The sequence below is a fragment of the Dendrobates tinctorius genome, unplaced genomic scaffold, assembly GCF_039654945.1.
Source record: "Dendrobates tinctorius isolate UK_male_01 unplaced genomic scaffold, ASM3965494v1 ptg000173l, whole genome shotgun sequence".
NCBI classification, from domain to species: Eukaryota; Metazoa; Chordata; class Amphibia; order Anura; family Dendrobatidae; genus Dendrobates; species Dendrobates tinctorius.
The window spans coordinates 9,173,236-9,198,000 of NW_027361840.1; the positions used below are offsets into that span (position 1 = coordinate 9,173,236).

At 48.9% G+C, this 24,765-nt stretch overlaps 1 protein-coding gene across 1 annotated transcript; it reads right to left on the reverse strand.

Annotated features, from left to right (window-relative positions):
- Window positions 1–3,193: 3,193 nt before the first annotated feature.
- On the reverse strand, window positions 3,194–24,191 carry LOC141054026 (cyclic nucleotide-binding domain-containing protein 2-like). The gene is made up of 13 exons (XM_073551175.1): window positions 24,039–24,191; window positions 22,364–22,435; window positions 22,114–22,277; window positions 21,052–21,208; window positions 20,688–20,839; window positions 18,636–18,774; window positions 16,796–16,907; window positions 9,834–9,912; window positions 8,822–8,963; window positions 6,927–6,992; window positions 6,438–6,598; window positions 5,679–5,883; window positions 3,194–3,759 (listed from the first exon to the last, which is right to left on the reverse strand). The coding sequence occupies exons 1-13, from the start codon at window positions 24,105–24,107 to the stop codon at window positions 3,622–3,624; spliced, it is 1,656 nt and encodes a 551-aa protein (XP_073407276.1). The 5' UTR covers window positions 24,108–24,191; the 3' UTR covers window positions 3,194–3,621.
- Between the last annotated feature and the right edge of the window lie 574 nt (window positions 24,192–24,765).

Here is a 24,765-nt window from a genome sequence, read left to right on the forward strand (position 1 = left end):
GGTCCACTCCCGTCTTATCCGCTATCTCTCAGAAAACTCTGTTCTCGACCCTCTCCAATCCGGTTTCCGCTCTTTACACTCCACTGAAACTGCCCTCACTAAAGTCTCTAATGATCTGCTAACAGCTAAATCAAATGGTCATTACTCCATGCTAATTCTCTTGGATCTCTCTGCAGCATTCGACACTGTGGATCATCAGCTCCTCCTCACTATGCTCCATTCCATTGGCCTCAAGGACACCGTTCTCTCCTGGTTCTCCTCCTATCTCTCTGACCGCTCCTTTACTGTTTCTTTTGCCGGTTCCTCCTCCTCTCACCTTCCCCTTACTGTTGGGGTTCCTCAAGGATCGGTTCTAGGCCCCCTCCTCTTCTCCTTGTACACTGCCCCTATTGGTCAAACAATCAGTAGATTTGGTTTCCAGTACCATCTCTATGCTGATGACACCCAATTATACGCTTCTTCTCCTGACATCACGCCAGCCTTTCTAGAAAACACTGGCGATTGTCTAAACGCTGTGTCTAATATCATGTCCTCACTATATCTGAAACTGAACCTGTCAAAGACTGAACTCCTTGTGTTTCCTCCCTCTACTAATGTACCTATACCCGACATTGCTATTTCTGTGTTTGTTTCCACTATTACTCCCCAGCAACATGCCCGCTGTCTTGGGGTCATACTTGATTCCGAGCTTTCCTTTGCCCCCCACATTCGATCACTGGCTCGCTCTTGTCATCTGCACCTCAAAAACATTTCTAGAATTCGACCTTTTCTTACTTTTGACTCTGCAAAAACTCTTACTGTTTCTCTTATTCATTCTCGTCTCGACTATTGTAACTCTCTTCTAATCGGTCTCCCTCTTACCAAACTCTCCCCTCTCCAATCTGTCTTGAATGCTGCAGCCAGGATCATATTCCTCGCCAATCGTTACACCGATGTCTCTACCTTGTGCCAGTCATTACACTGGCTACCCATCCACTCCAGAATTCAGTATAAACTTATTACCCTCACCCACAAAGCCCTCCATGGCTCAGCACCACCCTACATCTCCTCCCTTGTTTCAGTATACCACCCTACCCGCTCCCTCCGTTCTGATGACCTGAGGTTAGTATCCTCAATAGTCAGAACCTCCCACTCCCGTCTCCAAGACTTTACACGTGCGGCGCCAATTCTTTGGAATGCACTTCCCAGGTCAATACGATTAGTCCCCAATCCCCACAATTTTAAGCGTGTCCTGAAAACGCATTTATTCAGACTGGCCTATCGCCTCAACACATTAACCTAACCTATCCCTGTGTGGCAGAGCCAAAAGTTTTACCATAACCAGGTTCCCAGCATCATGTTCCCACATGCTGTATGCATCCATTAGCCCTCTGTGTCTGTACTGTTACACACTTAACATTATGGCTGGTCCATACAATCAGGGCAACTGTTACCACCCACCTTTCGTGTCTCCCTCTTTCCTCATAGACTGTAAGCTTGCGAGCAGGGCCCTCACTCCTCTTGTTATTTGTTATAATCTACTGTATGTGATTATTGTTATGCTGTAATGTCTATTGTCTGTACAATTCCCCTCTGAAATGTAAAGTGCTGCGGAATATGTCGGCGCTATAAAAATAAAATTTATTATTATTTATTATTATTAAGTGGAGGCATCCCACTCTTATAGGGGTGGCCTTCAGGTCATTGAGGTTCTGGGGTACAGAGTTACGAACCTCTACACGGTAACTCCGCTAATCCCATAGGTTTCTATGGGATTCAGGTCTGGTGAAAGTGTAGCTCCCTGCGAGGCCCCCTAGTCTCAGTGTGAAGTCCCCATACTCCAATGACTGGATTAATGATGATATTCCAGTAGTAGGGGCTCGTCACACAGTGAGGGGCCGTTCTGTATGAACTAACACCACCACCCCCCGAAGCCTCGTCTGGTGACCACAGCGCTTTCCTTCACGTCTCCAACATTGTTGGCGCCATCATTTCTGTTCTCACATCTGTGAACAGCGCTGAGGCCACTTGTCCCTCGTCCTGATTAGATGACCCCTGGCCCATGGTGGTGTGGTCAGGTCATCTAGCACGCAGACCGTGGTTTCGAATAGTCTGACGTGACACTTGGTCGTCTCCTCCCATAAGTGTGCTTGGAGTTGTGTGGCATTCATCATACAGTTCCGTAGGGCATCCTTCACAATGAAGTAGTCATCAGTGTGGGATGTGGCAGAGGACGTCCACTTCTCTGCCTTTCTGTGACTTTTTCAGTCTCTGTTGTCACCTGCTGATGACTCTGAGACAGACAGACGAGGCCATGAGCTCAGAGAACATCCTGCCGGAAGCCTCACAATGGCGATGTCCTGGGGATCACTTGTTGGGTGTCGTCTTAGTCTCATGAAGTCACAATGTGAACAGCTACGTGAGGAGGACGGATTAATACCAACGCTATGGAACCCCAAGATTTATGGATCCAACACCTGTTGTGAACTTTGCCATTAAGATCCTCGCTAGAGAACAGAATTCTTTGTGCAAGAAGTCCTGAGACGCTGAACAGTTGGACGTGCATCCAAAAGATTAGACGTCACATGAAGTTCACCTGAAATGTCAAGACGTTGTAGGGTCATCCTGAAATGTCACTCGATAGCCAAATACCCCGAATGTTGTGTGAGCAGAGTACACACAGTGTGCTGTATATCACAGGGATGACTGTACACTGCTGATTCTCCGTCACTCCACTATGTGAACACAGGACGGTGGAGACTGGTGGAAGGTCAGAGACCAAGAGTTACATCAGAGCATGGTCTCCAGCAGCACAGAGCATTTCAGGAGAGGAGACTGCTGATCCTGTTGAAGGTTACAGACTGAGAGGGAGATGGATATTGGAAGGAGGATGTTTGTAAGAAGCACAGAGGATTACAGGAAAGGAGTGTGCTGATTTACTGAGAGGTTAGAAATGGAGCAATACATGATACAATGTATAATTCAACCGCGCAGAGTAAAACTGGAGCGGAGTCTAATCTGGGAAAAAATGGCAGACATGATGATAAAACATGAGGAAGCTGGGTACTAAGCAGGACAGAGTATTTCAGGAGGGGGGGTGGGCTGAACGTGGAGCATACAGGTTGCAACAGCGGCTGATGTGACGTTATGCCTGCTCCTTACATCGCTCTGACCTCAGGAGTTACTTATGGAAGTGAATAAACAGAAAAAAAAATGGCCAATTACTGGATTTTATTCTCCAGGACTGTAGGATGGTCAGTGTGGGTTCAGTAGTGGCTGGTTGCTATGGAGTGAGCATTGCATCCAGTGGTCGGTCACCATGGAGTGAACATTGGATTCAGTGGTCGGTCACCGTGGAGTCAACCTAGATCCAGTGGTCGGTCACCGTGGAGTCAACCTAGATCCAGTGGTCGGTCACCGTGGAGTCAACCTAGATCTAGTCATCGGTCACTGTGGAGTGAGCATTGGATCCAGTGGATTACGGGTTGTTCCCTGTGATACGTGCAATGTATTTTTGCCCCCTTGTGGTCATGTGATGGATTATCTGTCGTCCCCTGTGAATTTTTGCTCCTCACATGTAACGTCCGTCGTTGAACTTGTCCAGTTTCTGCACAGAACTCGAGCCAAGGAGTACAACCCCCATCACCACATGATCCTCTTGCCACACAGCTTGGGAAGGTCGATACCATGGATGAGGCGGATTGGAACTTGCTCCCCAGTAGCGTTGGCTTCATCTTTGCTGCACTCGGGGGTCCTCTGTTTTATTGTTGTCGTCCAGACCTGCAGGTGGGTTCGGTGTCAGTCGCGTGTTCACTTACACATAATACAGACGGCCATTCTGACAATGACGAAAATACCCAGAAAACATCTCACACAACGCGATAAAAACGAATCCCATCTGAACAGTCCTGTATCCCTGCCCAGATCTCATGTGATGGGGGGCCGCCTGTCCTAGAGGTCACCCTGCAGCCTGGTCGCCGGTTGTACATACTCTGATCTCATATGATGGGGGCCGCATGTCCTAGAGGTCACTCTGCAGTCTAGTCACCGCTTGTACATGCCCTGATCTCATGTGATGGGGGCCGCCTGTCCTAGAGGTCACCCTGCAGCCTGGTCGCCGGTTGTACAAACCCTGATCTCATGTGATGGGGCCACCTGTCCTAGAGGTCACCCTGCAGCTTGGTCGCCGGTTGTTCATACTCTGATCTCGTGATGGGGGCCGCATGTCCTAGAGGTCACTCTGCAGTCTAGTCACCGCTTGTACATGCCCTGATCTCATGTGATGGGGGCCGCCTGTCCTAGAGGTCACCCTGCAGCCTGGTCACCGGTTGTACATGCTCTGATCTCATGTGATGGGGGCCGCCTGTCCTAGAGGTCACCCTGCAGCCTGGTCACCGCTTGTACATGCCCTGATCTCATGTGATGGGGCCACCTGTCCTAGAGGTCAGCCTGGTCGCCGGTTGTTCATACTCTGATCTCGTGATGGGGGCCGCATGTCCTAGAGGTCACCCTGCAGTCTAGTCACTGCTTGTACATGCCCTGATCTCATGTGATAGGGGCCGCATGTCCTAGAGGTCACCCTGCAGTCTAGTCACCGCTTGTACATGCCCTGATCTCGTGATGGGGCCACCTGTCCTAGAGGTCACCCTGCAGCCTGGTCACCGCTTGTACAAGCCCTGATCTCGTGATGGGGCCACCTGTCCTAGAGGTCACCCTGCAGCCTGGTCGCCGGTTGTTCATACTCTGATCTCGTGATGGGGGCCGCATGTCCTAGAGGTCACCCTGCAGTCTAGTCACTGCTTGTACATTCCCTGATCTCATGTGATGGGGGCCACCTGTCCTAGAGGTCACCCTGCAGTCTAGTCACTGCTTGTACATGCCCTGATCTCGTGATGGGGGCCACCTGTCCTAGAGGTCACCCTGCAGTCTAGTCACCGCTTGTACATGCCCTGATCTCATGTGATGGGGGACCGCCTGTCCTAGAGTTCACCCTGCAGCCTGGTCACCGGTTGTACATGCCCTGATCTCCTGTGATGGGGGATCGCCTATCCTAGAGGTCACCCTGCAGCCTGGTCACCGCTTGTACAAGCCCTGATCTCGTGATGGGGCCACCTGTCCTAGAGGTCACCCTGCAGCCTGGTCGCCGGTTGTTCATACTCTGATCTCGTGATGGGGGCCGCATGTCCTAGAGGTCACCCTGCAGTCTAGTCACTGCTTGTACATGCCCTGATCTCATGTGATGGGGGCCACCTGTCCTAGAGGTCACCCTGCAGTCTAGTCACTGCTTGTACATGCCCTGATCTCGTGATGGGGGCCACCTGTCCTAGAGGTCACCCTGCAGTCTAGTCACCGGTTGTACATGCCCTGATCTCATGTGATGGGGGACCGCCTGTCCTAGAGTTCACCCTGCAGCCTGGTCACCGGTTGTACATGCCCTGATCTCCTGTGATGGGGGATCGCCTATCCTAGAGGTCACCCTGCAGCCTGGTCCCCGGTTGTACACGACCTGCATCTCTACCCTCGGCCACCATTATCTCTGTGTCATGTCACAACCTGTCTCTGAGGTTTCTGCTGGTGGCAGGGGGGCTCCTACAAGTGATCAAAGTGCACGAAGACCTTCTATGGTGAAAGCAGTAAATGCAGCAGACACCTACAGACAAACCGCGGGGCTCTCTATCGCTGCCCCGTCCTCTACTGACCTTTCCTGTTTTTTTCTTATGGCCCCCCAGCTGCAGGATCCCCCTCTTGTCTTCACTCTGGACCTTGTGAGCAGCGCTGGACTTTTCTCGGTTGGCGTCATGTTTCTGATGGAGCTTGGGTGAGGAGCTGAGATGACTGACCAAATCTGACTTGAAGACTTTCCACCGATTCTGTTCCAGGAAAATTCTGCACAGATCGTTGTCGCTGGAATGACAAATACAAAACTTGAACCTCCAATTATTGCTGCAGTAACGAGCGGCTAAAACCATTACTGCAGCTGTGCCAGGTCATTAATACCTATAAGTACCAGGCCGTGAGGAGGGGGATGAGGCTGCACCTCTGACTGCTGTGCAGGGAGGAGGGGGATGAGGCTGCAGCTTATCTGACTTAGCAGGGAGATGAAGCTCCAGCTTCTCTGCTATGAAGGGAGGAGGGGGAAGAGGCTGCAGCTCCTGTGACTTGTGCAGAGATGAGGCTGCAGCTTCTCTGTTGAGGAGGGGGATGAGGCTGCAGCTTCTCTGCCATGCAGGGAGGAGGCTGCAGCTTCTCTGCCATGCAGGGAGGAGGCTGCAGCTTCTCTGCTGTGCAGGGCAGAGGGGGATGAGGCTGCAGCTTCTCTCTGGCTGTAGTGAGAGGGAGGAGGAGCAGTGTGGAGACCTGATTGGTTATAACCCAGCTCAGACATCACACTAGGCAGAGAAGGCCGATAGATTTGGGGACATCTTTCTGCGGGTGCAGCCTCATCCCCCTCGATATACCTGGGGTACTGCACCATTTTCTCCTTCAGCTTCTTCACAGTGGTGAGATCCGCCAGCTCCGAGAACTTGTCCAGTTTTATCCGCAGGACCTCTGCCCCTTGACTAATGATGACCATGGAGCGGGGATCTCTTTGGACTGATGACGACAGGAAACTGAGGCTCTAGAGAGGAAGATGTGACCATTATTCACGAATCTAAGGACCCTCCATAAACGAAACACTGGTGTTTTCTACCTAAGATACAGCAACTCTGGATGATGAGCTGTCCTGATCTTTCAGCAGATGGCACTTGCATATGGGGATGGCCCCAAGGGCAAGAAAGAGAACAAGGGCATGAAATCTGTCTCTTCTGCATGGATGGTCTCCGTATGGCGGGGTTGTGGTAATCTCAGCCCTTAGGTGGGATCTCTTCCCCCATGTTGCTTACACTGTATCCCACTGAGCGCTCTCTATATCACTAACGCCCCGGTCAGGGATGTCGTCTATGTACCTGATCATGGAGCGCACGTCCCTCCTTCTCGAAACAGCACTCGATGAAATCCACGTCCACGCCTCTCTGTAATGTAAAAAGTGCCATGGATGTTAGATTTATCCTTAAAGTTTGACCCTTGGGAATATGACATCCACTGATGGCCCCCTGGAGATATGCCCGATGTCACGTGTGGCCATACTGTGATCAGGGGTGGCCTAAGCCGACAACATGTTCTGGCAGATCCGGTAGACGGGCTGCTATGTCAGGCTGATGGTTCAGAACTGAACTTGGGTTCGGCTGTTGCTTTCATGCGACCAGGCTCAGGTGTTACATTGGTCTCGATGGACGGACTTGGTGGTCGGCATTAGTAACGGACATTAGCATATACAGTGTGGAAAATAGGTTTTTTACACACTGCCGATTTTGCAAGTTTTCCACCCTACACAGAATGGAGAGGTCTGTAATTTTTATCGTAGGTACACTTCACCTGTGAGAGAGAGAATCAAAAAATAAAATCCAGAAAATCACATTGTAGGATTTTTAAATAATTTAATTGCATTATGTTGTATGAAATAAGTATTTGATCACCGACCAACCAGCGAGAATTCTGTCTCTCACAGACCTGATAGTTTTTCTGTAAGAAGCCTCCTACTCTGCCCTCGTTACCTGTATTAACTGCACCTGTTTGACTTTATCTGTCAAGATTTCTGACAATCTTCCTCGGTTTGGGGCTCCATCTAGGGGCCTCGCCTCATGTGGGGTAAGGATGATTCTGAGAGAGGTCAGGAATCAGCCCAGAACTACACAGGAAGACCTGGTCAATGGCCTGAAGAGAGCTGGGACCACAATCTCAGACATTATCGTTAGTAACACACTACATTGTCATGTATTGTACTCCTGCAGGGCATGCAAGGTCTCCCTGCTCATGCAAGCATGAAGTTCACCAATGACCATCTGGATGATCCAGAGGAGGTATAGGAGAAGGTCATGTGGTCAGATGAGACCAAAATAGATCTTTTTGGTAAAAACTCCACTCGCTGTGTTTATAAGAAGAAAGATGAGTACAATCCGAAGAACACTGTCCCAACCATGCAGCATGGTAGGGGGAAACATCATACTTTGGGGGGGGGGGTGGTTCTGCAAAGGGGACAGGACGACTGCACTGTATTGAAGGGAGGATGAATGGGGTTTTGCGGGTATGACGAGATTTTGGCCAACAACCTCCTTCCCTCAGTAAGAGCATTGAAGATGGGTCATGGCTGGGTCTTCCAGTATGACAATAACAATAAACACACAGCGAGGACAACTAAGGAGCGGCTGCACAAGCAGCGAGTTAGGATAGTCAGAAGTTCCAGATCAGAAGCCAGGAGGGTACGTCATAACAAGGAAAAGACAAAGGCATAGTCGGATAACGCTCCGAGATCAGAACACCAGGAGGATAGCGGATCAGAGCAGAAGGGGTTAAACAGACGGCTGGTCAGCACAAGGTCCGAGGTCAGGCAACGAAAGATCTACATACAGAACTCAAGGCACAGAGAGACAAACCACACAGAGGCTGAATGTACGTCTGGCAGAGGTCTGGAACTACGTTAAGTAGCCTGGCTATCACCTGGGACAATGAACACATGGAGACAGCCAGCGCATCCCAGTCTCAGATTGAACGGCCGAGCTGTCAGTAACTGCATCTCAGACACACTGAGGGGTGCAACTGTGACATCTTCATAGGTGGTGAAAACTTTTAAAATCAGTAGTGTATTAAATGCTTATATCCCCACTGTACGTTGTATTAAATGATGGCGTCCATTTCATTATCTGGGACCGGTCTGGGTCTCCTGCCGATGCAGCCTCACCCGTTATACACAGGACCATTATACTGGTCAGCTACAGTAACTCCTATCATTCTATCGTCTCACAAAGTACTGGCCGGGCTGCAGGCAGTCGATCCTCAGGTAGACGGCGGCCATCAGGTCCCCAGGGAGCTCCGGATTCCTGGGACATTCAGCAGAAGGGATCGTCAGGTGATATAGAGAGGCTAGATCCTCCAAGGAGCAGATCCTGCGGACAAGGACGGCGCCATCATCTGTCTCAAGCAGTTAGGTAAGTTTGTATTTCTGCCGTTTCTGTCCATGTTTTCCCCAGGCGGCAGGTAATGAATACAGAGCCTCCTCACCCTCCGGCTTCATCCTCCAGCCTCACTCTTTGGACTCCCCCTCCGGCCTCACTCTCTGGCCTCCCCCTCCAGCCTCACTCTCTGGCCTCCCCCTCCAGCCTCACTCTCTGGCCTCCCCCTCCAGCCTCACTCTCTGGCCTTCCCCTCCAGCCTCACTCTCTGGCCTTCCCCTCCAGCCTCCCCGTCCAGCCTCACTCTCTGGCCTCCCCCCTCCGGCCTCCCCCTCCGGCCACACTCTGGCCTCCCCCTCCGGCCACACTCTCTGGCCTCCCCCTCCGGCCTCACTCTCTGGCCTCCCCCTCCGGCCTCACTCTCTGGCCTCCCCCTCCGGCCTCACTCTCTGGCCTCCCCCTCCGGCCTCACTCTCTGGCCTCCCCCTCCGGCCACACTCTCTGGCCTCCCCCTCCGGCCTCACTCTCTGGCCTCCCCCTCCGGCCTCACTCTCTGGCCTCCCCCTCCGGCCTCACTCTCTGGCCTCCCCCCTCCGGCCTCACTCTCTGGCCTCCCCCTCCAGCCTCACTCTCTGGCCTCCTCACTCCGGCCTCACTCTCTGGCCTCCCCCTCCAGCCTCACTCTCTGGCCTCCCCCTCCAGCCTCACTCTCTGGCCTCCCCCTCCAGCCTCACTCTCTGGCCTCCCCCTCCAGACTCACTCTCTGACCTCCCCCTCCAGCCTCACTCTCTGGCCTCCCCCTCCAGACTCACTCTCTGACCTCCCCCTCCAGCCTCACTCTCTGGCCTCCCCCTCCGGCCTCACCTGCCATTAATAGTATCAGAGGTGTCACTGCCATCTGGGGATGGGTTTCCATGAGCTCGCTGATCGCTGGTGGTCCACCCTGAAGGAGAGGTGAAGGGTATGAGTGTTACACTTAGGGAAGAAAATAAGTGACGCGCGTGTATTTGGTTACACATCACCGGGGACATCACTGATGGAGGAGCTCGCTGATGGCTCCCATGCTCACTACTCAATCTGCATGTAAGGCTGTGTGCACACGCTGCGGATTCTGCTGCGGTTCTGGAAAAAAAAAAACGCTGTGTAGACGGTGCGGATTTTTCCGCGCGGTTTTGAAACCGCAGAAAGAATTGACATGTCAATTCTTTCTGCGGAATCTGCAGCGGTTTCCTATCTCCACCATTGTGGAGATGGTGAAACCGCAGGGCTAAACCGCCGATAAACCGCAGGTCTTTTGACCTGCGGATTTATCTGCGGATTTTGCAAAATCCACGCGGATGAATCCGCAGCGTGTGCACACAGCCTAACCTCCCTAGGATCAAGGTTCTCACTCTACAGCCTGCAGTAAATGGAGTGTTCTCACAGCACGCTGTAAAGTGAGAGGCTGCCTATGGACCAGTCGCAGCGTTTGCTTCAGCACCAGTGACATTTGTTTCATCAGTTATTTTGCATAAGTAAAAAATAAAAAACAAATTGCCGTCAATTACATAAGAATCACTGCGGCATTTTCTGGGTCACACATCCGCCTCCGTTTACAGACTGTTGTATCGTCAGATGTCGGCGGCGATCCATTCTCCAGTAATGAGTGAGGGGCGAGCAGCAATAAGAGTCCATCACCCGGCGCGCCTTCACAGAAATGTGATCAAACGTGAGGGGTCAGCAAAAATATATACAGTTGTGGCCAAAAGTATTGACACCCCTGCAATTCTGTCAGATAATACTCAGTTTCTTCCTGAAAATGATTGCAAACACAAATTCTTTGGTATTATTATCTTCATTTAATTTGTCTTAAATGAAAAAACACAAAAAGAATGAAGCAAAAAGCAAAACATTGATCATTTCACACAAAACTCCAAAAATGGGCCAGACAAAAGTATTGGCACCCTCAGCCTAATACTTGGTTGCACAACCTTTAGCCAAAATAACTGCGACCAACCGCTTCCGGTAACCATCAATGAGTTTCTTACAATGCTCTGCTGGAATTTTAGACCATTCTTCTTTGGCAAACTGCTCCAGGTCCCTGATATTTGAAGGGTGCCTTCTCCAAACTGCCATTTTTAGATCTCTCCACAGGTGTTCTATGGGATTCAGGTCTGGACTCATTGTTGGCCACCTTAGAAGTCTCCAGTGCTTTCTCTCAAACCATTTTCTAGTGCTTTTTGAAGTGTGTTTTGGGTCATTGTCCTGCTGGAAGACCCATGACCTCTGAGGGAGACCCAGCTTTCTCACACTGGGCCCTACATTATGCTGCAAAATTTGTTGGTAGTCTTCAGACTTCATAATGCCATGCACACGGTCAAGCAGTCCAGTGCCAGAGGCAGCAAAGCAACCCCAAAACATCAGGGAACCTCCGCCATATTTGACTGTAGGGACCGTGTTTTTTTTCTTTGCCTCTTTTTTCTCCTGTAAACTCTATGTTGTCCAAAAAGCTCTACTTTTGTCTCATCTGACCAGAAAACATTCTTCCAAAACGTTTTAGGCTTTTTCAGGTAAGTTTTGGCAAACTCCAGCCTGGCTTTTTTTATGTCTCGGGGTAAGAAGTGGGGTCTTCCTGGGTCTCCTACCATACAGTCCCTTTTCATTCAGATGCCGACGGATAGTACGGGTTGACACTGTTGTACCCTCGGACTGCAGGGCAGCTTGAACTTGTTTGGATGTTAGTCGAGGTTCGTTATCCAACATCCGCACAATCTTGCGTTGAAATCTCTTGTCAGTTTTTCTTTTCCGTCCACATCTAGGGAGGTTAGCCACAGTGCCATGGGCTTTACACTTCTTGATGACACTGCGCACGGTAGACACAGGAACATTCTGGTCTTTGGAGATGGACTTGTAGCCTTGAGATTGCTCATGCTTCCTCACAATTTGGTTTCTCAAGTCCTCAGACAGTTCTTTGGTCTTCTTTCTTTTCTCCATGCTCAATGTGGTACACACAATGACACAGGACAGAGGTTGAGTCAACTTTAATCCATGTCAACTGGCTGCAAGTGTGATTTAGTTATTGCCAACACCTGTTAGGTGCCACAGGTAAGTTACAGGTGCTGTTAATTACACAAATTAGAGAAGCATCACATGATTTTTCGAACAGTGCCAATACTTTTGTCCACCCTCTTTTTTATGTTTGGTGTGGAATTATATCCAGTTTGGCTTTAGGACAATTCTTTTTGTGTTTTTTCATTTAAGACAAATTAAATGAACATAATAATACCAAAGAATTTGTGTTTGCAATCGTTTTCAGGAAGAAACTGAGTATTATCTGACAGAATTGCAGGGGTGTCAATACTTTTGGCCACAACTGTACAAGTATAAATAAGTGACAGAAGATAGAACAATACACAAAATACTACAAGGCCTGTGGCGCAAACAATGGTGCACAAAAGTGTAAGGCTGATAAGACGAACACTCGTCCTCACTTGCCGAATATATATATACTAGAGGGAGGCCGGATGCTATCACATCAGGAGGGCGGTAATGTCACGATGGGGGCAGGCTTTGCAGCGTTGAGAATCCCCCCCCATGTGCTCACCCACCTATCCACTCTCTCTTTCCCCATGTGCTGACTTCTCCCGTTTGTGCTCTCTTCTTTGACCTGTCTACCCCATGTGCTATCCCCCTTGTCTGCTGTCTCTCTCCTTCCTGTGCTGTGTTCTCCCCTCATGTGCTGTCCCGTTTGAGCTGTCTCCCCCCTGTGCTCTGTCTCACTGACCCCTGTGTCTGACCGTGTACGGAGCACACCACAGCTCCTGGGCAGGGGAGGAAGCAAAAGACAATACTGACATTACAGCAGGAGATCACAGAGGATACATTCTGTGAGCTAAAATATTGTTTAAAAACAGTCAGTGAAATATGTTATACCACAAAATGAATCCTCTGTGATCTCCTGCTTTAGGCTGAGTTCACACGTGGCTTTTTTTTGCGTTTCCGAGGCGGTTTTAACCGCGCGATTTTGCAGCGAAAACACAAAAAATAAGCATCCCATGCATTCCTATGGGATTCCGCAATGCTGTGCTAATGCTGCGGTTTTTACCGCGGTGGAATCGCTTCGCGGTAAAAACCGCAGCATGCTCATTAATTTTGCGGAATCGCGGCGATCCCGCACCCAAAGGAATGCATTGTTCCGCTTACTTCCCGCATGTGGCTGTGCCCACCATGCGGAAAGTAAGCAGAACATTTGCGGATGGTACCCACGGTCCGGAGGAGAGGAGACTGTCCTCTGGGCTTTGGGTACCATATCCCTGTAAAAAATATAATTTAAAATAAAAAATACTGTTATTCTCACCTTCCGGCGTCCCGCGCAGCCTTCCCGCCTCTCTCCACGCTCTCGTTCCCAGTAATCCTTTGCGAAAATGCCCGCGATGACGTCCGTTCTCGCGGGATCGCGAAGTCTCGCGGTCATTCGCACGACGTCATCGTGGGCATTTTCGCAAAGGATTACTGGGAACGGCTGAGCGGGACGTCGGAAGGTAAGAATAACACCATTTTTTTATTTTTTTTTGCATTTTATCTTTTACTACTGATGGTGCATAGGCATCCTCGGTAGTAAAAAGTTGGTCACACTTGTCAAACACTATGTTTGATGAGTGTGACCAACCTGTCAATCAGTTCTCCAAGCGATGCTACAGATCGCTTGGAAAACGCTAGCATTTTGCAAGCTAAATACGCTTGCAAAATGCTAGTTTTTCCGCGGGAAAATCGCGGGAATTTAAAATGCGATTTTCCCGCGGAATGGAATTCCGGAATTCTCGCGGTAATTTCCGCGAGAGTTCCTGTACGTGTGAACTTAGCCTTAATGTCAGTATTGTCTTTTGCTTCCTCCCCTGCCCAGGAGATGTGGTATGCTCCGTACATGGTCAGACACAGACAATTTTTAAAATGAACTTTCGTTCGTGGGAAAACCCTTTTAGTGTCACCAGTTTCCTCTGCCTGTAGACACGTCGCGCATTTGCTGCCGGGATCAGCTGAATGATTCACTGCGCCTGCGTGGAATTCACGCATGCGCAGTGCGACGGTGTTCCCCTGGTTGTACCACGCAAGAGGCTGCGTGTGTGTGCGGTGCGTACGGCGTATAGAGTGTGTGTGTATGGTGCAACGGTGTTCCGCTGGTGGTACCACGCAGAAGGTTGGTACCAGCAGCAGTTTCCATATTGAGACACCCATCACTTGGGTGTCCCAATATGGCGGTCGGTGAACTTCCTCCGCTTGTAATTCTGGGATACGGCGACATCTGGACAGAACAGGAAATGAAAACATTACAAGGCAATTATATAAATAGATAACATACAAGGTATTCGTGGGTCATATTAATTATATACAGTCGTGGCAGAAAGTGTTGGTGTCATGATCCAGGATGGGGTTTTGCTTTGGCCCGTCCTGGTCTGACAGGGGGTTAATAGTTTCTGCCTCTCTCTGGCAGAGAGCGGCTATTTAATGCTCACTGGACCTGGGTCCGGTGTCAGTTATACTCCTGCCCTCGGCTGAGTTAGTTGATCTTGTGCGTACGTGTGCCTTGTGCCTGATATCTTGTTGCTTGTTTGGTTGTGATCCGCTTCTGTCCCTGTTACGAGTTCTGCCTGCCTTCAGTTCCCCAGGTTTCGTTATACACAGGTTTGTTTCCTTTGTGTTTATTGAACAACACAAAAAAAGAGGGAAAAAAAGGCAAATTGGACATAATTCCACACAAAACCTTCAATCTGGGCCGGACAAAATTGTTGGCACCTCTCGAAATTTGTGGGTGTACGACTTTGTTTCAAGCATGTGATGCTCATTCACACTCACCTGTGACAAATGCAGCAGAAATAGCAATGTACAGAAAATGTAAAAGAAAATGTATTAGAAATGTGACAAAATGAAGGCACAAAACTGATAATCATCAACTAGACCGATTTCCCCAAGTAATGAAGCGAACATCGCAATATTCAGTGTGTAAGTCTCCGCTCCTCCTTTCATCTTTGCCGTGTTCAAGGTCCAGACTTATAGATGTGTTAGGCGCATTTTGGCACATCACAAGCAATATATATTGTGGATGACCTCCTGACGAAACCGCGTGTTGTGGCGGTGAAACGCCCGTCGAGGTGCTATATCACAGGCAGCTACCCCAATTAGCATCATGACTGCAGGTAAATACCAGTGATGCAGTGTTTCAGCAGTTGTGGGTGCAGGATTATTTAAGGGATACGGAGGCTATTGTCTATTGATGGCGCTTTATGTTATTATGCTAAATGCCAAAGTCATCTGTTTAATTAGATGGGTGACACTTTACTAGTACTATTTATCCCTTTGTACACTTACTAGGCAGCTTAGGTATTTATGCATTTGATCTTCTGGCACATACCTTTGCATATAACAATTCTTTTTGGGTTGCGCCCCCGTGGTCCCTACTATATGGTACTCTATTTTATTGTGTTATGTGTAGCGCTATATGTGATTTAATAAAATTTGAATATTTTATACTTTTTTCAAAATTTTGATCTTTGTCCTTCATTTGCTCTTTTTGGTATTTGAATGTTGTGAAGGGATCCCAGTCATCTATGAGGATTTTTCTATGCTTTAATATATATTGTGGATGCTGCATGTGTTGGGACAATTGGTCCCGTGGATGATCATCACTCTGCCGCTATTTAGCTACATACTGAATATTGCAACGTTTGCTACATTTCTTGGGGAAATCAGTCTTAGATGATTATCATTGTTGTGCCTTCATTTAGTTACATTTCCAATATATTTTCTTTTGCATTTCCAATACATTGTTATTTCTGCTGAATTTGCACTTTTGTACATATATATATATATAATTAATGTCATCTACGGATACCTTGTATGTCATACATATTTATATGGGAAATGAGGATCAGTGTTCGTCTTACCATATTCTTCCACTTTCGTGAACTATTGTTTGGGCATCAGGCCTTTTTACTGTATTTTAGCAATTTGTAGGTGTTGTTCCATTTTTTGTCACTCATTTATACTAATAAAAATATATACATTTTTTAGTGAACCCTAAATATTTGCATCCTTATTTTTCCTTGGTTGTTGTTACCATGGTGTGAAAAATTGTTCACCCCCTGCCTGATTTCCTTTTCTTTTTGCATGTTTTTCACACGTAAATGTTTCAGATCACCAAACGAAATTTAAACATCGGACAAAGATAAGAATGCAGTTTATGAATGAAGATCTTTATTGTTAAGGGAAAAATAAATCCAAACCTACAGGGACCTGTGTGATAAAGTGATTGCCCCCCACCCTAAAACATAAATTATCTGTGGTTTATCATATCTTCAGGAAGCTGGGTTCACTATCCCTATCCACACCCAGGCCTGATTACTGCCACACCTGTTCTCAATCAAAAAATCTCACACAGGGCCCTGGAGGTTTGGATTTCTTTTTCCCCTAATAATAAAGACCTTCATTTATAAACTGCATTGTGTGTTTTCTTGTGTTATCTTTGTCTAATATTTACATTTGTTTGGTGATCGGAAACATTTAAGTGACAAACATAGGAAATCGGGAAGGGGGCAAAGACTTTTTCACACCACTGTATGTGCTAGGTGTATCCCTAGTTATTGAGTGGTGCCCTCATATCCTTTTTACAGTCCACAGAAATGTACGTCGCCACTTTCAGCTAAACCTCCGATCCTCCTCCGCACATTTTGGTGAAGCTGTTTAAAGTGGCATGAAAATGTGTCTAAAGAGTCTACGCCAGTCTCCTGGAGAAGACACGATGGGGGCAGAGTCATCAGAGCTTCCTCCATCTTCTGTAGGTTCCCGCTCACCTGTGTGGCTGACAGCACTGGATTTCCCCAGCAGCAGTTGGTGCTGTTTCATCCACTTGTGGAACAACGGACACTGGCTGAGATCCACCAGACGCAGGACTTCACAGCGGCCCTGAAAGGAGCAGAGTGATCCAGTCACCGAGATATACGGTAAATATTAATCTGCTGATGAGGTAGTATGGTAATCACGTGATCTGGTAATTTAGTAATCTGGTGATCCAGTCATCTGGTCATCTAGTAATATAGCAATCTGAGTGATTCAGGCATCTGATAATCCGATCATCTAGTTATCTGGTAATATATTAATGGGGTAATCTAGTAATATTGTAATTAGGTGATTCAGTAATCTGGTGAATGTCAGGTAGTAATATACTAAACTGGTCATCTGGTAATACAGTAATCTGGTGATCCAGTTATCTAATATATAAAGCTCAAAGTGTGTGTGTGTGTCTGTATGTCCGGGATTGGCATCCGCACCGTCGCAGCTACAGCCACAAAATTTGGCACAGTCACACGTCTGGACCCCGAGAGAGTCATAGGCTATGTTGTGAGGCGAAACTTTAACCCCGCGCGTTCCAATTCACCAAATAATTTTTCCCCTATCTACATAATGGGGAAAAAGTGTGTGTGTGTCAAGCCCCGCCCCTCATTATGATGTCATAATGGTTGACTATGGGATGGAGGATATGTATGACGGGTATATGGGCACTCGACTATGGGATGGAGGATATGTATGATGGGTATATGGGCACTGGACTATGGGATGGAGAATATGTATGATGGGTATATGGGCACTGGACTATGGGATGGAGGATGTGTGATGGGTATATGGGCACTCGACTATGGGATGGAGGATATGTATGATGGGTATATGGGCACTGGACTATGGGATGGAGGATGTGTGATGGGTATATGGGCACTCGACTATGGGATGGAGGATATGTATGATGGGTATATGGGCACTGGACTATGGGATGGAGGATATGTATGATGGGTATATGGGCACTCGACTATGGGATGGAGAATATGTATGATGGGTATATGGGCACTGGACTATGGGATGGAGGATGTGTGATGGGTATATGGGCACTGGACTATGGGATGGAGAATATGTGTGATGGGTATATGGGCACGGGACTATGGGATGGAGGATATGTATGATGGGTATATGGGCACGGGACTATGGGATGGAGGATAATTATAATTTGTTATAACTAACCACAGTTAGTTACTGTGCCCGGGCAGCACCGGGCTCTTCAGCTAATCTGATAATAAATACAGTAATCTGGTGATCCAGTTATCTGGTAATATAGTAATCCGGTGGTCCGATAGCTAGTTATATAGTAATCTGTTGATTTGCTAATTTAATTATATAGTAAGATAGTGATCCTATCATCTAGGAATATAGTAATCTGATCATCATCTAGTAATCTGTAGCAGATTGCAGACCTCTTTCCAAAACAGATTTTATGGAAGCTGCTGTAAAGCCCAAACTCATCAGATCCTTGAGCAATGTGAGGGAATCCAGAAGCTGCGGTTTTGCGGTATATATAACGCACATATTTTGGTCGCCGTCTATGAAAGATGCCGAAAATTATTGCAATAATCAAAATACAAATTGACTCGGAGCTCGCTCTCTAGTGATCTACCATGATCCAGGGAATCTACTGATTTACTGAGCTATACAGTGATACAGAAAGATTTCCCTGCTGCTCTTGTGTCCTGGAGAAATCCCGGCGTTTCACCTCGGCGGTGGTGTCTAAATCTGTCATATTCAGGTGATCCCCGGGGTCGGGATCCACTGGACATAGAGAATCTCTGGTCCAAACCATAAAATTACCTTTGTTACAAAGATGATGTTTTTGCTCTCGTGGGTGTCGGGCACCATGACTTGGCTGTGGCGACATTCCTCCGTCTTGCAATGGTCGGCCAGCGTCTCCAGGGTGGCATCAGACCAGGAGGAGAAAAGATCCATTGATCTGGAAGATATTTCATGAGCCTGTGATCTACCGCCTGTGAACAGAAGCTTCTTACTGATGATGGGGAAATTCTGCAACATGTACAGCAGATAGAAGACAATACAGTTTCATTCTGGCTCCATAGTTACTCTGTGTTGTGGAGGTCCACGCTCTGCAGCCAGGAGGATGCGCTCTATAGTCTAGTCAGGTTCATGCTGTCTACAGATGGTGGGCAACGTTCTTCAAGCAGGTGCTCTCTACATGTGAGGCGCTGCGTTCTACAAGCGGGGGTGAGAATCTACAGACGGCGGTCTGTGCTCTACAGGTGCGAGAAGTGTTCTCTGCAAGTGAGGGGTCGCCCTCTACAGGCGTGCTGAGTGCTCTCTATAGATGAGGGGTAGCGCTCTACAACTGGCAGGAGTGCTCGCTACAGGTGGGGGGGCCATGCTCTATAAGCAAGGGATGCTGAATCCTCTACAGGTGTGCTGAGTGCTCGCTACAGGCTAGTGGCCGCGCTCTACAGACGTGCTGAGTGCTCTCTACAGACAAGGGGTCGCGCTCCACAGGGATGCTGAGTGCTCTTTTCGAGAGGAGCGCTCTCTACAGGCGGGGGGGCATGGTCTACCAGCATGCGCCAGCGCTCTACAGTTGTGCTGAGTGCTCTCTATAGGTGGGAGGAGCGCTCTCTACAGGCATGGGGGGCATGGTCTACCAGCATGCACCAGCGCTCTTCAGTTGTGCTGAGTGCTCTCTATAGGTGGGAGGAGTGCTCTCTACAGGTGGGGGGGCATGGTCTACCAGCATGCGCCAGCGCTCTACAGTTTTGCTGAGTGCTCTCTATAGGTGGGAGGAGTGCTCTCTACAGGTGGGGGGGGCATAGTCTACCAGCATGCGCCAGCGCTCTACAGTTGTGCTGAGTGCTCTCTATAGGTGGGAGGAGTGCTCTCTACAGGTGGGGGGGGCATAGTCTACCAGCATGCGCCAGCGCTCTACAGTTGTGCTGAGTGCTCTCTACAGGTGGGGGGGCATAGTCTACCAGCATGCGCCAGCACTCTACAGTTGTGCTGAGTGCTCTCTATAGGTGGGAGGAGTGCTCTCTACAGGCAGGGGGGGCATGTTATACCAGCATGCGCCAGCGCTCTACAGTTGTTCTGAGTGCTCTCTATAGGTGGGAGGAGTGCTCTCTACAGGTGGGGGGGCATAGTCTACCAGCATGCGCCAGCGCTCTACAGTTGTGCTGAGTGCTCTCTACAGGTGGGGGGGCATAGTCTACCAGCATGCGCCAGCACTCTACAGTTGTGCTGAGTGCTCTCTATAGGTGGGAGGAGTGCTCTCTACAGGCAGGGGGGGCATGTTATACCAGCATGCGCCAGCGCTCTACAGTTGTTCTGAGTGCTCTCTATAGGTGGGAGGAGTGCTCTCTACAGGTGGGGGGGCATAGTCTACCAGCATGCGCCAGCGCTCTACAGTTGTGCTGAGTGCTCTCTACAGGTGGGGGGGCATAGTCTACCAGCATGCGCCAGCGCTCTACAGTTGTGCTGAGTGCTCTCTATAGGTGGGAGGAGTGCTCTCTACAGGTGGGGGGGGCATAGTCTACCAGCATGCGCCAGCGCTCTACAGTTGTGCTGAGTGCTCTCTACAGGTGGGGGGGCATAGTCTACCAGCATGCGCCAGCACTCTACAGTTGTGCTGAGTGCTCTCTATAGGTGGGAGGAGTGCTCTCTACAGGCAGGGGGGGCATGTTCTACCAGCATGCGCCAGCGCTCTACAGTTGTTCTGAGTGCTCTCTATAGGTGGGAGGAGTGCTCTCTACAGGTGGGGGGGCATAGTCTACCAGCATGCGCCAGGGCTCTACAGTTGTGCTGAGTGCTCTCTACAGGCGAGGGGTGCTGAGTGCCCTCTATAAGCGGGCGGCTGCAAATCCTTTTTATCACCTGAAGAACTTGAATCGATACTGCGTTTCTTTCTGGATCTCCTTGTCCAGTTTATTCTGGAAGAACTCGGCCCGGTCCACCACCAGCAGCTCTGTGTCCTCCATGCAGATCAGAGTGGCGTTTCTCCTCAGACCTTTCAGTAAAGCCACTTCCTGCGCAAAGGGGATAGTCAGACCCCAAAGGAGAGAAGCCCCCGGACACACAGGTTGTATAGATGGCAGAGGGGGTCTCACACTTAGGACCCCTTTATTATTTGCTCTTATTCCAGGGGATCCAGTGCAGCCATGTGTTATATGATCATTCATTGACTTCCATGGACATCAGTGAGTCATTAACCTTTAGGCTAGGGCACTTCTATACCCACCCCAAAACTGGCCCCCTTGTGCAGCAGGATGGGCTCGGGGTCCAGGAGGGCGCTGCTGCCGTCCTCATCTTGTGTAACTGCAATGACGCCTGAGAAGACGAAGTAGAAGCTGTCGCCTCGATGCCCCTTCCTCACGATGACCCGTCCACGGCCGAACCTGTGGAGACCAGAGGTCGAGAGAATGACAGCAAGCTTGATCCCCCCCATAGCAAAGGGTCTGTGAACCATGGACCTGGAGGTCTCTGGACACTGAAGCCCGCGGGGAGAGAGCAGTGGGGGCTTCATCATTTTCCTGCAGTGAAGAGACCCCAGGACACCATGACCTATAAGTGGCCATGTAATGACAGCTTATAGAGGAGGGGGCTCAATAGGAAGGATCCCCATCACCTCTGCACCCCTTATAAGTTGCACAGATAGTTGAAGCACTAATGAATTCTTTCCGGGTTCTGGGTCTGAACCTTCGCCAGGGACAATCCTCTGCAGATTCCCGTCCAGTCTGATTGTACAAGATGGAAGGACTTGTATCCATTTGTTCCCACAAGAATCTTTGCACAGCTGAGGGGTTAAGAATCATAGAATCGTAGAGTTGGAAGGGACCTCCTGGGCCATCTGGTCCAACCCCCTGGTCAAAGCAGGATTCGCTAAATCATCCCAGTCAGATGTCTGTCCAGCCTCTGTTTGAAGACTTCCATTGAAGGAGAACTCGCCACTTCTCGTGGCCGCCTGTTCCACTCATTGATCACTCTAACTGTCAAATGTTGTTACAATTGTTTCCAGTCCTCTGTGAAACACCCTGGACTGATACATTGTAACAAACTATCAGCACAGTATTACCTCTCAGGAAACTGCCTAGACTAGATGCAATTGTAACAAACGCTCAGCTATGAGAAGTGCAAAGACATTATGGATCACTGGGTAGAAAGAGAAAGGTGTCAGTACACTGACAGCAAGCAGAGGTCCTGCAGTAGGGGGAATCGATACACAGTCTATGAGAAAGTGGCAGACGTTTCATCTGGTAACGGGCGACCTGATCCGAGTGTGTGAGACGCTGTCTGCACTCACCGCCTGTAATAGACCACCCGGGCCAGCAGGTGCTGCATCTGTGTGCTGTATCTGCGGAAGCTCAGGATCCCCATCATCATACTGCGGATGAAGCGGATGTCGCGCTCCGAGCGATGCTCCGGCCTCTGCAGCGTCACCTCGATCGCCTTCTCAGGAAAGGTGAACTACAACAAGCAGAGACCCCATGTGAAAAGCCCCCAAGCTCCACTGCGCCCCCTGGTATCACTGCCCAGAATGACACGCTGCACACCTCATACTGAGTCCTGAAGAAAGTGACATCAAACACCAGATCCTCCGACTTCTGCTTCTTACCCTCCTTCTCCTAAGAAAGAACGTGCAGATGACACACCATATCTACAGGAGCTTCTCATAAAATGACAATATCATCAAAAAGTGAATTTATTTCAGTTCTTCAATACATAAAGTGACTCTCCTCTATTCTATAGAGTCATTACACACAGAGGGATCTATACCACGGGTTTATTTCTGGTAATGTTGATGATTATGGCTTACAGCCAATGAGAACCCAAAAGTCATTATCTCAGTACATTAGAATAATTATCAATAAACCCCTGTAAAGGCTCCTAAGTGTTTATAAAGGTCCCATAGTCTGTTTCAGTAGCTCCACAATCATGGGGAAGACTGCTGACCTGACAGATGTCCAGAAGGCAGTCACTGACACACTCCACAAGGAGGGGAAGCCACAGAAGGCCATTGCTAGAGAAGCCGACTGTTCACAGAGTGCTGGATCCAAGCAGATTAATGGAGAGTTGAGTGGAAGGAAAAAGTGTGGTAGAAAAAGGTGCACAAGCAACCGGGATAACCGCAGCCTGGAAAGGATTGTTGAGAAAAGGCCATTCAAATATTTGGGGGGAGATTCACAAGGAGTGGACTGCTGCTGGAGTCATTGCTTCACACCACACACAGACCTCTCCAGGACATGGGCTACAAGTGTCACATTCCTTGTGTCACCCACTCATGACCAATAGACAACGCCAGAAGCGTCTTACCGGGGCCAAGGAGAAGAAGAACCGGACTGTGGTCAGTGGTCCCAGAGTCTGGAGGAAGAGTGGAGGCCACAATCCAAGCTGCTGGAGGTCTAGTGTGAAGTCTCCACCATCAGTGATGGTTTGGGGAGCCATGTCATCTGCTGGTGTAGGTCCACTGTGTTTTATCAAGACCAAAGTCAGCGCAGACGTCTACCAGGACATGTTAGAGCTCTTCATGCTTCCCTCTGCCGACAAGCTTTATGGGGATGGAAATGTCATTCTCCAGCAGGACTTGGCCCCTGTCCACACGGCCAAAAGGACCAATACCTGGTGTACACACAACAGTATCACTGTGCTTGATTGGCAGCAAACTCGCCTGACCTTAACCCCATAGAGAATCTATGGAGTATTGTCAAGAGGAAGATGAGAGACACCAGACCCAACAATGCAGACGAGCTGAAGGCTGCTATCAAAGCAACCTGGGCTTCCATAACCCCTCAGCAGTGCCACAGGCTGATCGCCTCCATGCCACGCCGCATTGATGCAGAAATTGATGCAGAAGGAGCCCGACCAAGTACTGAGGGCATTTACTGATCATACATTTCAGATTTTACAATCATTTTTCAAGCTGGTGTAATAAAGTATTCTAATTTCCTGAGATAATGGCTTTTGGGTTGTCATTGGCTGTAAGCCATAATCATCAACATTACCAGAAATAAACCCGTGGAATAGATCACTCTGTGTGTAATGTCTCTATAGAATAGAGGAGAGGCACTGTCTGTATTGAAGAACTGAAATAAATTCACTTTTTGATGATATTCTAATTCTGTGAGATGCACCTGTATATACAGTAGATCACAAAACTGAGTACACCCCTCATATACACACATATATAACAGAGGAGCATCAGGGACTTCTCCGCTCGTCGGCACTGACCTGACTCTCATAACAGCGCTCCACCTCCACGTCCCCCCAGAATGACGCTCCTCTCGCCTCCTCTGCCATCTGGATGAAGCATCTGATGGCCGATTGTAAGAGTGAAACCCTCCGCACCAAACGCAGGAAGGTCTGCCGAGAAAGTCATCATGTTACACGATGGGAGGAGTAGTACTGTGCGGTTCTATGAGACCGTATCATCACATGATGGGATTAGATACACGGCTCAGCAGTCAGTATCACACAGGAGAGGATTAGATACACAGCTCAGCAGTCAGTATCACACAGGAGAGGATTAGATACACAGCTCAGCAGACAGTATCACACAGGAGAGGATTAGATACACGGCTCAGCAGACAGTATCACACAGGATAGGATTAGATACACGGCTCAGCAGTCAGTATCACACAGGATAGGATTAGATACACAGCTCAGCCAACAGTATCACACAGGAGAGGATTAGATACACAGCTCAGCAGTCAGTATCACACAGGAGAGGATTAGATACACAGCTCAGCAGACAGTATCACACAGGAGAGGATTAGATACACGGCTCAGCAGACAGTATCACACAGGATAGGATTAGATACACGGCTCAGCAGTCAGTATCACACAGGATAGGATTAGATACACAGCTCAGCCAACAGTATCACACAGAGGATTAGATACACGGCTCAGCAGTCAGTATCACACAGGAGAGGATTAGATACACGGCTCAGCAGACAGT